We start from the raw sequence: 18,248 nt of genomic DNA on the forward strand, positions 1-18,248 counted from the left end.
TTTGGGTTGCAGGTCTTGATCGGGGGACTGAATATAATTTCCGAGTGGCTGCTCTAACATTCAATGGTACAGGCCCTGCTACTGACTGGCTGTCTGCTGAAACTTTTGAAAGTGACTTAGATGGTAAGAACAACAATCGGCAGGATTGGCACAGGCTAGGTACTAATTGAAGTCAAATGAGTCAAACTGGAAAGGCACAGATTTTGGGTGTATGTAGCTTAAATCTGTGAACTTTAGTGGATTTATACTGCTGTCATTCCTGTAATAATACAGGAAGTCTCCTGGAATGTTTTTTTTTTAGAGAGAACCGTCCCTTTAAGCAGAACCAGCACAAGTAAAAATGTACAAGTGCTTTAAGTCTGGTTTTTTACCAAGCCCATCAAGTAGATAAATGATCTAAAATTTAAGGCTGAACCACATAAATTGTGCCTTTATTTCAGTTACAGTTTCCCTTTTCCCTTAGTCCTGGAAACCTTCCCCTTTTTCTCACCTGTTTATTCAGTAACTCCATGTGGGTGTGTGTATGTACCTTTATCAGAGACAGGTGCTGCACTTAAAAGACAAAAGACCTGGGTATTTACTCTAATTCTTTGTTTACTAATTTTTAAATAGTGGTAGAAATTTATGCCTTGAAATAATGTATGTGAACGATACTGTAAATTGCCACCTTTTAAAGCCTCTTAGTCTCCCACCATTTAAATCAACTTGTGGTTCTAAAGTTTCATATTTTCTGACTTACCATATTACTTTGGGTAGTAAATAATTGATATCATTGCTGTAATATGATACTTGATCACCTGTTGACAGCAGGCTTCTAATTAGTTGATGTTGTGCCTTTCTCGTTCCACCTGGTAGAGTTTGGGAATCAGATGTAGGACCAAGAGGAATGGGTAACAATTGAAAGACAATTTATTTGTTTTTCTCCATTGGGAAGACGTTCTTGGATCTCTTTCTCTTCCCTTCCAAATTAATACGGCAGTGTTTTGTATTTCAGGCTGTTTGAGTTTGTTTTCTTAGACTGCAGTAAAACCATGGGCCATACTTTACTGTACATACAGATTCTCTTTGAATTCTTGGGCAAAATGGAAAAAACTAAGCCCCAAATAATTTGGCAGAAGGCTGAACACCATTTCCCAAGCATGATGAAATATTCTAAAGGAAAGTGGCCCTGGATATCATCCTGCTTTTCTATTTTCCTTCCCAGAAACTCGAGTCCCCGAAGTGCCTAGTTCTCTTCACGTCCGCCCACTTGTCACTAGCATCGTAGTAAGCTGGACACCTCCGGAGAATCAGAACATTGTGGTCAGAGGTTATGCCATTGGTTATGGCATTGGCAGCCCTCATGCCCAGACCATAAAAGTGGACTATAAACAGCGCTATTACACCATCGAAAATCTGGGTATGTGTGCTAAGTAGAGGAAGTAATCGCACATGTGATTTCTTTCTTTCTAACTTCTTATTGTGTAATAATTTTATTTTTACAGAAAACTTTCAAAAATAGTACAAAGAATTTTTATATATCCTTCACCCAGATTCCCCAAAGGTTAACGTTTTACCACATATGCTTTATCTGCTATATGTACCTGGTTTTTTTTTCTCAGAACCATTTGAGAGTAAGTTGCAGACATGATGCCCCTCTATCCACTCATATTTACTTTTAATTTGCATTTCCTTAAAATAAGGGCATTTTCTAATATAACCACAGTACAGTTATCAAAATGAGCAAATTAACTGTGAAACTATCTATAGACTTTATATTTTACTAGTTGTCTCATTAATGTCCTTTATAACAAAAGAAAAACATTGTTTTCTGTTGCAGGATCACATGTTGTATTTATTGTTTCTCGTTAGTTTTCTTTTATATGAAACAGTTCCTTGTTTTTTTTTTTGACTTTCATGACTGTGACATTTTTGAAAAATACATATAGACCATTTATATTTTATAGACTGTTCCTCAGTTTAGACTTGTGTAATATTTCCTCATTACATTCAGCTTATGCATTTTTGGAAGGAGTGACATAGATGCATGTGTTCTTGTCAGTACATCATATCAGGAGGCACACGAGAGTCTAATGCTAGTGATGTTAACTTTAACCGCTTGGTTAAAATGGTATCTTCCACATTTCTCCACTATAAAGTTATTATTTTTTTCCTTCATAATTAAAAAGTACCTTGTAGGGGAGGTACCTTGAATCTTTGTAAATATCTTGTTTCTTATCAAACTTTTACTCACTAGTTTTAGCATCTTTAGTTAACAGTTATTACTGTGGTGTTTCCCAAGTGGTGATTTCCTAATTCCATTATTTCTTCTACATTTATTAGCATTCTTTGATAAGAAAGAGTTTTCCTTCTCTTCCATAGTGAAAGAGCGGCCAATGGGAGTCTCTTTATGACTACTTTCTCTGTCCGTTTGACATCTCCCATCTTTCTTTGAGCACTTTCTTTCTTTTTGACACAGTAAGATGTTACAGGCTTATCTGGTATTTTCCTAGCCTTTGCCCTTGAATCAGCTGTTGCTCCTGATTTTTTATAAATGATATTTAGAAACCAGTATCTGAGCACTATACATGCTCATTGTTACTGGGGTAGAAATCCTGAGAAATCTATTAAAAAGGCTACTAAAACTATAACTGGGTTTAAAAGGTCACAAGATACAAAGTCAATATATAGAAACAGTTGTATTTCCACATACTAACAATAAGCAATTGGAAATTGGAATTAAATTAACAATACCACCATCAACAGAGGAATGGATAAGAAAGATGCGGTACATATATACGATGGAATATTAGCCATAAAATAGAACGAAGTGATGCCATTTGCAGCAACATGGATGGACTTAGAGATTGTCATAGTGAGTAAAGTCAGACAGAGAAAGACAAATATCATATGATATTGCTTATATGTGGAATCTAAAAAAAGGGGTACAAATGAACTTATCTACAAAACAGAAATAGAGTTACAGATGTAGAAAATAAACTTATGGTTACCAGGGGGTAAGGGGGAGGAGGGATAAATTGGAAGAGTGGGATTGACATATACACACTACTATATATAAAATAGATAACTAATAAGGACCTACTGTGCAGTACAAGGGACTCTACTCAATACTCTGTAATGGCCTATATGGGAAAAGAATCAAAAACAGAGTGGATATATATGTATAACAGATTCACTTTGCTGTACACCTGAATCTAACACAACATTGTAAATCAACTATACTCCAGTAAAAATTTTAAAAAATAACAATACCACTTAATAGCATCAAAAATATGAAGTACTTAGGAATAAACTTTAAATATATATATATATATATATATATATATAGAAGATCTGTGCACTGAAGAGTAGAAAATGATGGCTGAGGGAAATTAAAGAAGACTTAAATAAATGGAGATACCATGTTCATGGATTGGAAAACAGTATATTACAATGACAGTCCTCTCCAATGCAATCCCAAGTAAAATCCCAGTAGACTTTTTTCTAGACGTTGATAAACTTATTCTAAAATTTACATGAAAAATTGAAAGAGCTAGAATAGCCAAACACTTTTGAAAAAGAAGAATAAAGTTTAGAAGACCCACACTGCGTGATTTCAGGACTTATTATAAAGCTACAGTAACCGAGACATTGTGATAGTGTTTATGTAAAAGGTAGGTGAAACAGGATAGAGTCCACAAATAGATCCATACGTATATGGTCAATTGATTTTTTTTAAATTTTATTTATTTATTTATTTATTTATTTATGGCTGTGTTGGGTCTTTGTTTCTGTGCGAGGGCTTTCTCCAGTTGCGGCAAGCGGGGGCCACTCTTCATCGCGGTGCGCGGGCCTCTCACTATCGTGGCCTCTCTTGTTGCGGAGCACAGGTTCCACACGCGCAGGCTCAGCAATTGTGGCCCACGGGCCCAGTCGCTCCGCGGCATGTGGGATCTTCCCAGACCAGGGCTCGAACCTGTGTCCCCTGCATTGCCAGGCAGACTCTCAACCACTGCGCCACCAGGGAAGCCCTGGTCAATTGATTTTTGACAAAAATACTGAGATAATTCAGTGGGAAGAGGATAGTCTTTTCAACAGAAGGTGTGGGAATAATTGGATAGCTGTATGAGAAAGAAAAAGAACCTGCATTGACCCTTATCTCATACCATACACAAAAACAGATCTAAATACAACAGTTAAAACTATAGAACTTCTAGTAGAAAACAGAAAAAAATCTTCATGAGTTTGGGGTAGACAAGGATCTCTTAGGATGCAAAAAAGCACAAATTAAAAATTAAAAATTAATAAATCAGGCTTCCTCAAGATTTAAAACTTCTCCTTGGAAAGACACCAATAAGATGAAAAGGTGAGCCAGAGACTAGAAGAAAATACTCATCATTCAAGTACCTGACAAAGAATTTCAGTCTAGAAGATGTAAAAACAAACAAGCAAACAACAAAAAAAAAACCTCTAACAACTCAATAAGAAGATAACAATCCAGTGAAAAAGTAGACAAAAGGTTTGGATGGACAGTGCACCAAAGAAGATGATATATGAGTGGACAATAAGCGCATGAAAAGATTCTCAGCTCCATTAATCATCAAAGAAATGCAAATAAAGCCACAATGCAATATCACTGCACAACCTCTAGAATTGCTAAAATTTAATAGACTGATAATAGCAGATATCAGCAAGGATGCAGAACTGGAACTCACGGTTGCTGGTGGGAATATCAGATGGTACAACCACTTTAGAAAACAGTTTGGAGGTTTCTTAAAATGTTGACCATACAACCCAACATTCCCACTCATAGATAGTTAACCAAGAGAAATAAAGACACATATCTACACATAGACTTCTACACAGATGTTCATAATATATTTATTTATATAATCTAAAGGGGGTAAACAAGTAAATGGTAAATTATACTGTATCCATACAGTAGAATACTACTCAGCAATTCGAAGAAATAGGCTATGGATACATGCAACAAAACAAATCTCACAAACATTATGCTGAGCAAAAGAAGCCAAACACAAGAGAACACATACTGTGTTATTATATTTTTATGAAATTACAGAATGGACAGCACTTACTTATGGTGACCCAGCAAGATGAGTGGTTGCCTGGAAATTGGGGTGGTGGAAATTTACTGCAAGGGGCATAAGGGAATTATTTGGAGTGTTGGAAATATTCTCTATCTTGATTGTGGTCATGATTACACAGGTGTATATATTTGTCAAAATTAAAAGTGTACATTTAAGTGGGTACATTTTAGTTTATATTAATTATGCCTCAAAGTTGAATTACAAAGCCAAAATTTTGAGATATAGGTAATATTTTATAATAGAAAATGAATTGATTTGGGTAGGTATAATTACTTTTCCAAATTGGATTATATCATTATTGAGATCTTTCTTTGAAAGACTTACCTTTTAATTCAGAATCTTCCCTGACCAACTTTTTTGTTCACATCATTTCTTTATAAATATCTTTCCTAAGGACAATTTTAGGTGTCTAACAAATTACTTACCTTCATCTTTTCTGGTAGAAAATAAGCAGCAATCTAATGCTTTATTCAAAAACAGAGTAGCCTTTCTCTTTTTCCTTTCAAGAAGAAACAGCACAGTTAACCTAGGAAGTGTTCCCCACACGAACAGTCTTATAAGGCAATTGTAGGAGAGCAAAAGAGTGGGATAGGATAAAAATATCTCTATGGTGACCCACTCCTACTGTTTCCTTTATGAAACTACTGAAATGAAAATCCTCTGCAGTGCAGGCAGTACGTGGTCTTTGACTTTCAGGTGCTTTCAGTCTAATAGGAGAAGAAATGTAAAACACAGGAAACAATGAGATGAGTTGAAGTGAAGTATGTTCAGAGAAGGAAAAGGTGGTACGGCACAGTAGAGCAGTCAGGGAAGAAGCTTGACCTGTACTTGAAAGACTGAGTCAGAAGAGTGGTTGAAAAGAAGAGATGAGAAGGAGCACTGCATGTGCTGAAAACAGTAAACAGATTTTATTAGTAAAGAGAGTGTACATTGAGAAGTAGCAAAAAATTAATTTTGCATAAAGTAAAATAAGCTTGCTGTATTTATCATCACAGATAGAGCTAAGATGCATATAATATTGAACAAAAGTCAGCAGTTGAGAAATACTTTTAGGAATTCATTTATTCACACAAGAGCTCTCTCCTGAGCTTCAGATCCATATAAACATCTGCTTGATGGGTGTTTGCACTGGGATATGTCCCATATTCTATCATAATTTTAATTAAAATTAAAATTAGTATCTTCTCCTGCAAACTTTCAATCAATCAGCAAATACCCCAGACCCTGTGCTAGAGACAGAGCAAAGAATCAAACAGACATGATCCCTATTATTAGAAATAATACAATTTCTAAAAAATTGAAATTGTTTAGAGTGCTGAGGAAGAGAAATGAGGTGCCACAGGCTATGTAACTAGAGAGGCTAATCCAGTCTGGGAAGAGCCCTTTCAGACGAATAGGCATTGTCTAAGTAAAGAAGGGTGGCATGTGTCCCCAGCATAAGGCACAGCTGCACATGTTGCAGCCCAGTAGTAAGAGCACATAGTGCTCAGTGAACTGAGACATGGCCAGTAAAGATGGAGCCCAGGGAGCAAGGCAGAGTGGTGAGAGGCAAGTAGGTATAATCAACAAGGCTTGATCATTTGCGTAGGGGAGGAGGGAGAGGTCTTAATGACTCCCAGGTTTCTGACTTGAGCAGCAGGGTGCATAGTCATGCCATTTATGAACTCTAGGGAAAACTGGAGCAGCTGAAGGAGCAGAGAAAGGGGAGAGAGAGAGAGATTTGAGACATCCAAGTGGAAATCCAGACGGACAGTTGAACATAGAGGTCCGGTGCTCAGAAGAAAAGTCAGGACTAGTTTGCACTTGATGGCACATACATGCTAATCCAACCAAGGAAATAAATGAAAGCACATCGGGAGAGAGTGAAGAGTAGGAATAGAAGGGAGCCTAGAATCAAGTCTGGAAAATGTGTATCGTAGTTGCTCTGCCTCTGTCCCCAATCTCAGTGAATGACATCACCTTCCACCATGTTGCCCATATCAGCACCCTTTCCTGCCAGTCAAGTACTAAGTCTTGTTGATTCCATTTGTTGTCAATTCTTTCTCACATTGGAAGACCAGGTGCCTTTACATATTGCTCACTGGTATCTAGAGGACGGGCCACCAAGCAGCTTTTAAAGTAATGCAGGCCACTTGAGGTGTGGCCACTTTGGAAATCTACCCAACTTTGCCAGAAGTGAGTGTTATGGGTCAGCTTCTCCCCCTGCAACACTTCAGTGGAGCCCAAGTCTTCATTTCTGAAGCTAGACTTTTGAAGTACCCGTACTAAACCTTGCCTGGATCAGGGATGTGATAGAGTCTTCCTGATTTGCCTTAGCCAGTAGGAGAATGAATACTATTCCAACTATTTAATACCTCTCTTTTTCACCAAGTCTAACTAGCAGCATTTTATATGATCACCTGGAGGAGTGTTTTTTCAGTCTTACGTTTCCTGCAGCATCACCTCCTAGCTGGCTGAAATTCTGGGCCATGTCTTTTCCAACCAAGAAGTCTGCATGAAGGCTAGATTAAGTTGGCATTCCTGGATTTGGAGGCACCCCAGAGAGTTAAGGATCTTCAGCAGTTACTGAGTTAACAGTTTATCTCCTACTTGTCTAGCTTGACTGTTCCAATTGCTGTCCTCCTGAGAAGAAAAGGGATTTGTTTGATTCCAAGCGCCACCTGTGGTCTTCCAGCACATGAAAATCTTATTTATTCATTTTAATCCAAGCTCTTCACTATACAATAACATCACTAAACCATTGATTAGTTGAAGCCAAGAGAGGATTCAGGAACAGTCAACCTGACTCCTGGGACTAATTCCAGGAAGTTTATCCCAGCCAATTTTTCTATATACTCTGTATGCTGCCATCTCCATACCTCCCCACCCCCAGAATAATCGCACATAAAAAATTCAAAAATCTTCCCTGGCTTTTTTTGCAATTAAGATTATGCATCGTCACCCGTGAATTTTTTAAATTCTGTAGTGAGAATTTTTTTAAGTGCTTCCACTTGTTTCTTTCCTTCAGATCCCAGCTCTCACTATGTGATTACCCTGAAAGCGTTTAACAATGTGGGTGAAGGTATCCCCCTCTATGAGAGTGCTGTGACCAGACCTCACACAGGTAAGGTACCCCGTCCATCTCTGGTCTTCAGCATTTTTTCCAGCAGCTTAAGTAGAATGTTGGCATGAGGCCTACCCCATAGGTATCAGTGAAAGGAAAAGTATATGGCAATTTAGGGCACAGGCTTCAAATAGGAAAATAAATGGGCTTCAAAAATGGAAAGTTCTGTGAATCCCTGTTTTGCTTTTTAGAAAATGTTAACAGTCCTGTCATGTAAACAAATCTATGTAAATGTGTAACACATGTTTTTAATATGTTGGGATCTAGAAAGCATAGTCATGAGAGAAATAAAAACGATTTTTCATCTTTTGGTCATGTGAGTTATAACTAAAATGAGAAAAAAAATGAAAGGATCTCCACATCTCTGAGGAAGTATATAGGTTACTGATGGAATAAATGTATATGACTGATGAATCCAACATTTTTTTTATTAGTCACCTGAGTTAGTTGGGAAGGTATTTTTCTATGTGCTTTTTATATTTATAGAAAGTATGAAGTCATATGTACTATCCATTTGATCAACTGTACATTTATTACAAAAGAGACCAAATATTTATTATTTTTCTTAGTAATTTAATCTATTTAAAATATCTTTAAAAGAATAATGTAAAATTTCTGTAGATTATGTAAAACGTGATTTAGATTTGAATGAGAAAGTTCATTGAAGTGAATATATTAGAATTGCAAAGTTTTCTAAAGGGTACTGAAAACCGAAGAATTTATCATTTTCAGAAATGCTCTTTTCTATTTGTTTCTCAAAACTGTGAATCTGTATTGCCTGCTATGTATTCTGGATACTTTGCATAATAGTATGGATTTGGCATTATTCGTTTTAAAAAGATAATCTCTGTCCCCTTTTTTTATGCTTTTACTTAAAAACACCAGCACCATTGCTACATATTTGATAGTTCTGTCCTGTCTTCTGCTCCTGTGTGCTTACAATTTATAAGTTCTCTTAAAGATAGCTTTGGTATTTCAGAAAGGAAAAAAAGTAAGGTGAAAAAGAATATTTAAGCGGTTTGCTACTTTCTTAAATCAGTCTATAATAGAAAAAAAACAAATTCGGAATTATTTTCTTTTATATGACTTAAAAATATAGCATGGCTAGAAATATACAAGGGGAAATGTTCATAAGTCATGTAACCTAGTTATCTTTTCCAAGAGTTGTTACAAATAAGAAAAAAGTTCTCAAAGAAGTCTTGGTGATGTTTGCACCTGAAGGTGCATTTTCTGTAACTAATTGGCATGTGTCCTGATCTTTGAACAAAGCCCTTGATTATAACGTATGCTGTTCCTGTGTTATTTTTAGTCTTCATTGTGTAGGAAATACACAAATGGAGACTATTTCTTTAGCTTGGCAATTATTCATAAACAAGGCCCATGCCATTTCAGATTTTAGGTTATAGAAAGGACTAGTCACTGTAACTATGTGGGAAACCCACTTTAAAACCTTCACCTGAAATAAATCAGTGTGTATATACTTAGAAAACTGGCCAAGAGTTGGGAAAGCCCAAATGGATGCTGCTGTATTGCCCTGGGCTCATGATGCCTTTGTGCTCATTCTGGCCTTTGTTTTGACAATGAAGCTTAGACAATGTGTCTGTTGCATATGGTGCAGGACAGCACATGAGTATAGACTTTCCTTTCTATCAAATAAGTGCTCTGATTTCTAAAGTTCAAAGGCTGTGTCACTTAGACCCTTAATAACTGGCATTTCCCATAACTGATTGGGATTCATCAGTGGGTTGTTCTAAGTCTACTGGAGAAAGTGTGGAAATATTCCTGCGTGGCGTCAGCTTACCTTTCCTCTACAAAGAGTAATGCCCTTGAGTTCCCTTTGCTTTATTTGCACGTGAGCCATATTGCTGCACTTCTTTTAGACCCAGGACATCAGCAGATCTGAACTGGACCCTGCATGGGTATCAGATACGCCCAATACCAAGGCCAGGCTAAGTTGCTGTTGGCTGATATTCAGGACTCATGTTTTAGAGTAGGGACCCCTACATGTCCAGTGATACCCATTGATAAGCCATGTCCCCAAAATTCAACCATAGTCACTGAAATATCAAAACAGATCATGAGCTTTGTGTTATTTGTTTAGAAAGAATACCCTTGATGTTAAAAGCAGTTTTCATCTTTTACTGATCCTTTTTGGACAGGAGGTAGAATTTTCAAGTAATTTAAAGAAAACTTCTTAGGAAAAAGAAAATTCAAGTTTGAATACATTAATATAATCACTGGATTACCAAATTTTATATACTTATTCAATATACATACAGAATACAGGAGAAGAAAATAGTTAATTACTGTTTCTCTAGATGCTTTCCTGCAATTTTTTCCTGAAAGAACACAAGTGGAAATATTCTTTTAAATGAATGGTGGTTATCTGTTAACTCTGGATTCTCTTTCTCTTTCTCCATTTCTCACCTTTCATTCCATTATATTACCCTGCATTTCCCTTTTCTTTTATTTTTGTTTATGTTAAAATGCCACTTCCATTTTTTAATTACTTTTTACCCAGACACTTCTGAAGTTGATTTATTTGTTATTAATGCTCCATACACTCCAGTGCCAGATCCTACTCCCATGATGCCACCAGTGGGAGTTCAGGCTTCCATTCTGAGTCATGACACCATAAGGATTACATGGGCAGACAACTCACTGCCCAAACACCAGAAGATTACAGACTCCCGATACTACACAGTCCGATGGAAAACCAACATCCCAGCAAACACCAAGTATAAGGTACTGGCACATTTGTTCTGGTTGAAAACCTAATTCTTGATATTTTCTGACTCTGAAGCTCTTGATTCATATATTTCCAGAATGCTAATGCAACGACTTTGAGTTATTTGGTGACTGGTTTAAAACCAAATACGCTCTATGAATTCTCTGTGATGGTGACCAAAGGTCGAAGATCAAGCACATGGAGTATGACAGCACATGGGACCACTTTTGAATTAGGTATGTGTTGTCAGAACTTTGTCACATGGCATTTTTTCTCTTTGCAAGATGTGAAAGCCAGTGAAAGTCCGTGCTAATGTTGGGCCATATCTCAAGTCATAAGACATCTCATCACCTGTTTTTACTACCCAAGGAAAGAATTGAGTGCATGAATTGACATATTTACAGAACACAGTGAGCAGCTACAGCTGGAGTTCAGTGTTTGCTTTTTCAGCTGATGAATTATGTTTTTTCATCGTGTACAAGAACATCAGCAAATAGCAGGACAATATAATGCAAAGTGTACTATGTTTTAGGAGTCATGAGACTTGAGTTCAATTCCAAGGTCAACCATCTATTGACTGTGATCATAAGCAGGTCATCCAGCCTCTCTGAATCTGTTTCTTCCATCTATAAAAGAGGGGTGATCTCTGCCTTTCCTACTTTATAGGGTAAAATAAAGTACCCTATAAATAAAGTACATGGTAAATTGTACAGCACTGTGTAGATGTAAGGAATTAACGGTTATTAACCTTGCCTTACTGGGAAATTGAGATAGAAAAGATGAAGTGGCCTGCCTTTCACCAATGCTATGCTTGCTAGAGCCTCAGCACTTTACCAGAGCCCCACAAGCCTGCCCTAGGAGCTTTCTTGCAAACTGGTTAGTGTCTTATAAAATCTCCCACTGGAGTATTCTTAGGGTTTTTGTCTGTAAGTAAACATGAAAGAAAAAAGACAGCTAAGTAAATCAAGGGGGAAGCAAGCCATCCAATTTTAAGATTTTGCTTGCTTTTTGCTCACTTATAGACCTACCCTCTGCCCCTTGTACTTCCCTAGCATGGGGAGGTGTGTTACCGTTGGGAGGCTCTGTCTATTCCACCCTTCTATTTCTTTCTCTCTTTTAAATGAATAATGAAAAAAATGGAGCTATAAAGTCTCTGTAGACTGGGTTTGGCCCTAATGTCTTTTTATCTTCACAGTTGGTTGAATTTCCTGCAGAGAAAAGGGGATAGATTTGGAGAGAAAGAAATATAATGCACAAAAGCTTAAATAGACCTTGAGTTTGCTTTCTTTGCCAGTTTTAAGAATATCTTTGTGCTTTCATTCCAGCCCATTAGGTAATAAATGATACTCCATCAGGAGTTTGCATTTCACTGGGCTCCCTTCCGTTTTATACTAGGAGAATTCCAGTGTTTTAGGAAGAGAAGAGTAAATTTAAGGATATACTTACTTTGCTCATTTTCCAACTAGTACATTAAAAGTTTTCAGCCATAACATGGAAATACAGATGCACTGTCATTTTTATTTTATTGGTTTTTCTGTTTCATAAACAGCTTTACATTTCAGAGCAGTAACCTTCAATAGTTGACAGTATCTTTTCAGCGTAAACTTAACATAAAAAAAAAAGCATCAATTTGTAAATCATTTATTCTTTGGGGGAATGGTGGTTTTCAAACATTGTATTTGGTTTAGAGAGCCAACTATAGGTAGAGAGAAAGTTACTTTATACTTAAAAGTATTCTAACAAAACAATCCAAATTGGGGGGAAAATGTCGTCTTGGGCACATTATGTAACATTTCTCATTTTCAGTCTCCTGATCTATCAAGCAGGGACTACAAATGTCTTTTGATTTCCCTAACTAGCCTGTATATCCCTGACCTCCCCATCTGGATGCCTATTCTGTATCCTCATGGTGTGGTATTTCCTCTTTGGTACTTTGCATATTCTTCTTTTCATTGGAGCTATTTATAGATAGACAATGAATTCTTTGAAGCCAGGAGGCTTTATCTTTTTTGCCTCTGCCCTTCATTGTGCCTTCTAAATGGAAAGGGTTGAGGAAAGGGTGAATTAAATTGAAATGGACGGGAATTACTGAAAGTATTATTATTTTGTAGTTCCTACTTCTCCACCCAAGGATGTGACAGTTGTGAGTAAAGAGGGAAAACCTAGGACCATAATTGTAAATTGGCAGCCTCCCTCTGAAGCCAATGGCAAAATTACAGGTAAGAGGCCTAAGATGCCTTTGAGTGTGTGACTGTTCCCTGTCCCTGCCTGGCAGAAGCATTCCAGGAGAGCGCCTCCTTGTTAGGAGAAGTGGGGGTCTTAAGGCTGTCTTGGCCATTTTATGAGGTGCTGTGAGTCATGATGGTCCTGGAAGGTGGAGCAAGGACGTGCTGTTTAGTGACATAAAAATGATTCACTAGCTGGTTGTTCTGACCCATGTTGCATGAAAGTCTGAAGGTCATGGGTTGCACTAGACAGCCTTTGGTTATAGTGGAACTTATGGACATATTTATTTTCCTCAGGAAAGCTGTTCTTCTCTATCTCTGACTAGATGACCAGCTTTGAGATTAAAGACCCTGCCTAATTCTACAGGATAATACCCAATTAATATAAACTCAGTTCTTTTACCCAGAAGCCAAAAAAACCCATTAGGCTTTTAGTTTCTTTTTTCACCCAGAGCTGCTACTTCAGCTTCCTGTGCTCTTACAACTAGAGTTAAAAGTCCCAGTTGGCTTAGGCCTTTGAAGGGACCTTGAATTTTTTCAGAGTAGAGGGCACTATGCCTTCCTTGGCCTTATCAGGGAGGGAAAACCTGCCTCTGCTCCAGGTAGGTGTATGCTGTGGAGTAGGAGTTTGCCTCCTGAAGTTTCTTTGTATGAATAAGGCAGCCTAAGGAAACTGAAGGCCTTTCTTAGCATTGCCCTGCCTTGGCTTTCAATAGGAATCCCTTTCCATAAATCCCAAGTCTTTATGAAATGTTTAATTTAGGTTTTAGAATGTGCCTCTTCCATAAAGGAATTAAGCATGACTTGACATGGATTACATTTTGTTTTGTCTTTAAAACCAGTAATGATGCAGTGCATTTTTGCACTGTGTAGGTCAGGTAGGCTTGTGGTTGTGGTTCTTCCTGCCTCAACCATGGAGATTGAGTGCCCTCTGGTGGATATATCAGGTGACGTTTCACTGTGACTTTACCCACCCCAAGTTTGGGAGAATTTAGCAGAGGTGGCTGCGCATCTCCTAGGAGTTTTTCTCCTGGGAAATCACATTGGTGAGAGTTAAAATAGCATCGTGGGGCTTCCCTGGTGGCACAGTGGTTAAGAATCCACCTGCCAATGCAGAGGACACAGGTTCAAGCCCTGCTCCGGGAAGATCCCACATGCCGCAGAGCAGCTAAGCCCGTGCGCCACAACTACTGAGCCTGTGCTCTAGAGCCCGTGAGCCACAACTACTGAGCCTGCATGCCACAACTACTGAAGCCCATGCGCCTAGAGCCCATGCTCCACAACAAGAGAAGCCACCGCAACGAGAAGCCCGCACACCACAGCAAAGAGTAGCCTCTGCTTGCCACAAGTAGAGAAAGCCCACACGCAGCAACGAAGACCCAATGCAGGCAAAAATAAATAAATTAAATAAATAAATTCAAAAAAATATATATATAGTATTGTCAGGACGTTACTAGTTACTAGTTTTCAAAACTGCATTGAGTTAATTGTAGACCCTTGAAGTATAGGATGTTGGAATGATGATTAGGTTATTTTCCTTATATAATTTCCTAGCTTATGAGAATATTTAACCCTATATTTTTATCTTTACTTTTATTATTTCAGCTGCAGATATAGATGGTAATTTACAGTCTGGCACTGTTGAAATTGTGGTTTTCTCTATATTATGTTTAGTGTAGCATTTAAAATGCATTTTACCATTGCTAATTTAATCTGTAACTAGTTCTCTATTTGTATATGCTGTAACATATATCTTTATTGACTTAACTGATTGCAAAAGAAAAAGCAGGAATAAGATTTCTTTTCCCATTAATTCCTTTGGATAGGTTACATCATATATTACAGTACGGATGTGAATGCAGAGATACACGACTGGGTTATTGAGCCTGTTGTGGGAAACAGGCTGACTCACCAGATACAAGAATTAACACTTGACACACCATACTACTTCAAAATCCAAGCTCGGAACTCAAAGGGCATGGGGCCCATGTCTGAAGCTGTCCAGTTCAGAACACCCAAAGGTAAAGCCTCCCAAACAGAGTGTTTCATTGTGTGTCTCTTGAGTGGAGCTATGCATGCACATGTCACTTTAGCATGTAGAGACTGTGGATGATACAGGAAGTCCTGATGGTGTGCTTATGAGCCACAGTGTGAGCATTTATCTCAAAATGATCCCACCCACTGACTACCAAATCAGTGTTCCCTAGGTTACTGACCTAACCATATAATTTACAGGGGAACTCTTGACTTCAGGCTGTTTGAGGCAGATGAATCGCAGTGATCTAAAAGTTCTTACCAGTCAGATCAGATGGGATTCTCTTGGTTCCCATACAGCAGAGTAGCATGTTTATTGTGATGGATGATTCTCTTTCAACACATGCAGGCTCTTAACCTGAAAGGCTTATTCATGGACCTTTGTAGAAAGAAAGAGACTAAAAGGGGCCCTTTAGAGAAAACTCTAGATAAGAAAGTGAAGGTAAAATATTGAACCAAGTAAGCTTAGGAATAAAAGTAAGTCGGGGACTGAGTCTGGAAGTATGGAAACCATACATGGATTTCTTTTCTGTTAGTATGAAAAACAAGACTCAACGTGTTTGGAAGTTTGTGGGTTTTTATTTTTTCCTTTAAAAATTCTGCCTGTCCCATCTTCAAAGCTTGTGATCCTTGCTCTTGTTTTTTTCTTCCCCTGTGCTTGGCCTGTTAGCGGACTCCTCTGATAAAATGGCTAATGATCAAGGTAAATGAGTAGATGGCCTCTCTTTCCTTTCCTCTCTTTTGTGACCTATTATTAGCTTTTTGGTTTTTTTGGTTTTTTCTTTTCCTGAAAATCAGTACCAGTACCATGTGTTAAAAATCAAATATTTATTGGCCACAGTAGAGTTGAGTCCCTGTTTGTGGCACTTGGAGTATCTGAAAAGTTGGGGAATCTATTGATCCTTAGGAGCTAAATAGACTGGCAGGAAAAAAACTGAGTCAGACTTCTGCAGCTGTAGGAGATTGGCCTTAAATGTGGGCCAGATTATCATTTGCGCTAAGATACTGAAATTCTGTGACACAGATAGGGATTTGGGCCATGATGAGAACAAGCATACCAATTTGTCATGTTTGTAGCATCTAGAATTTTATTAACATCTCTAAGTGAAAAATTTAATCAAATTCAGTGAATACCCTCTTTTCCTCCCCTCAACAGAAAATCTACAGATGTACCCTACTGAATTGTATGATTATCTGTGACAAAATTAGTGGTCTCTATTCTCTTGTTGTAAGCTTAATTCAGAGCTGTTTTTCCATTTCTTCTCTTAAATATATCTGCTTATTTTAAAAGAGGATAGAGACAGTTTACAGTGGAAGTTTAGGAAGCTTGGGCCTCAGTGTCACCATTCTTGAAATTGTCAGTGTAGTCTCTTCACTGCAATTGCTATGGTGGAGAGGTAACTATACTTTGTGATTTTCATCTCTGGGAAGTCAGCTAAAGTTGGTACCTGTTTTCTATACTAAGAGCAGTAAAAGTAAATTTGATGGTTGCTTTTATTCTTTAGGAGTAGTTACTAGAAACACAGTCTTTGGATCTTGGTTAATGGCAAGGAAGATTCAGAATTTGAAGTTTCAAGTTTTAGGGCTTTGGAAATGTGTTTGCATTCAATGAGCCTTTTGTTGTATGTTAGAGAAACTGCAAACATACCTCTGTGTCTGTGTGTGTGTGTCTGTGTGTAAGGCACCCTAATCATGGTAGAACCTTTGACTTAAGCATGAGAATAAAAAAGTAACTATACTGAATATGCACAGAATATAAATGTGCTCACTGTTCTTCCCTCACTTCACCCCATAAGCCAGGGTGCAATTCTCAGCTACACCGCACCTTTGGTATTTAAAATTCTTTGCCCATATTTATTTTTGGTGTTTGGCTAATCCCTGGAATTTCTTGTTCATAGGTTAAATATAAAGGAAAAATGTTAAGAAATATAGGAATTAAGCCAATCGGTTTCTTGGCAAAGTGTGTTCATTGGCAATTATTTACATAATATGTTACTCTGGATAGTTTGGCTTAAATGTGGGCTACCTGACAAATAAGTACACTTAAATATGAAGAGCCTTACAAGGGCTGTTTCATCTCTGCCAGCTTATCACAGTGAAAAGAAAAACTGGAATCTTGACATATGGTGTGTGCCATTTGGGAGGAATGACGGCATCAGAAGTAAAGGGATAAAGTAATGAGTATGGACAATGGGAAAGGGTCAAGGACTGTGAGTTAAATTCTAGAATATGCCCTTGTGGATACCCAAGAACTTCTGTTACCTTCGGGGGTTTTGAGCTTCTGGAAACATAGAAAATACTGTTTTCATTTCTAGATTTATTCGTTAAATGAACTACATACAGAAACCTTCAGATTTTAATTTCTTCCATTTCCTCCAAGTCTGATAATTTATAGCAGTACTTGATATTAGCTGTAATGTTTTACAGCAACACGTCTGGTTTACGCATTTCCAGTCAAGCTTTATTTTGTAGAAATAACTCTCATTTATAAGTGTTTTCTGAAGCTTCATGCTCTTTACCTCTGCAAAGGATAAGATAGTATTCTTCCCTAAAGATTTATTTAGTAGTTAATATTTATTGAACATTTACTGTGTGTCAGGCAGTATTCAAAATACTTTATAGGATTAAATTTGCATTTAATCCTCACAACCATTTCATGAAGTAGGTACCACTATTATCACTGTTTTACAATGAGGGAACTAAGACCCAAAAATAATAGCTAAATAACTTGCCAAAAGTCAAACAGTTAGTGCATGATGGAGCCAGTGTTCCGGTGCAGGCAGTCTGTTACGCACTGTGCTGTATTAACTATGTGGAACAGCTCTACTTTGCAGTTCTTGCAAACTTCTTCAAAAGAAGTATGAGACTGCCTTCTGGCCCCAGACTTTGGATTGAGGAATACCTTTGCTTTACTGGGGACGGACTCCTTATATTTGCTTTACAAGGCAGCTTTTTCTATAAATGTGAAGAATAAAATTCAAGACCAAGAATATAAATGTCTAAAAAACTGATATTTGTGTTTTCTGAGGCCTGCTTATGAGGTGGTCCCAAGCCCAAGGTCAGCAGCCTCA

The 18,248-nt window shown here is 37.7% G+C and overlaps 1 protein-coding gene across 4 annotated transcripts in view; it reads left to right on the forward strand.

Annotated features, from left to right (window-relative positions):
* Positions 1–18,248, forward strand: part of NEO1 (neogenin 1) — a 249,018-nt gene that overhangs the window by 207,993 nt on the left and 22,777 nt on the right. For all 4 annotated transcript variants that reach the window (XM_068555121.1, XM_068555114.1, XM_068555126.1 and 1 more), the window contains 7 exons: positions 13–123; positions 1,205–1,399; positions 8,095–8,190; positions 10,760–10,935; positions 11,016–11,154; positions 13,030–13,137; positions 14,970–15,164. In XM_068555121.1, coding sequence (XP_068411222.1) covers positions 13–123; positions 1,205–1,399; positions 8,095–8,190; positions 10,760–10,935; positions 11,016–11,154; positions 13,030–13,137; positions 14,970–15,164 — 1,020 coding nt within the window. The remainder of the gene's footprint in view (positions 1–12; positions 124–1,204; positions 1,400–8,094; positions 8,191–10,759; positions 10,936–11,015; positions 11,155–13,029; positions 13,138–14,969; positions 15,165–18,248) is intronic.

Source organism: Eschrichtius robustus, chromosome 1 (genome assembly GCF_028021215.1).
Source record: "Eschrichtius robustus isolate mEscRob2 chromosome 1, mEscRob2.pri, whole genome shotgun sequence".
In the NCBI taxonomy this organism is placed as follows: domain Eukaryota; kingdom Metazoa; phylum Chordata; class Mammalia; order Artiodactyla; family Eschrichtiidae; genus Eschrichtius; species Eschrichtius robustus.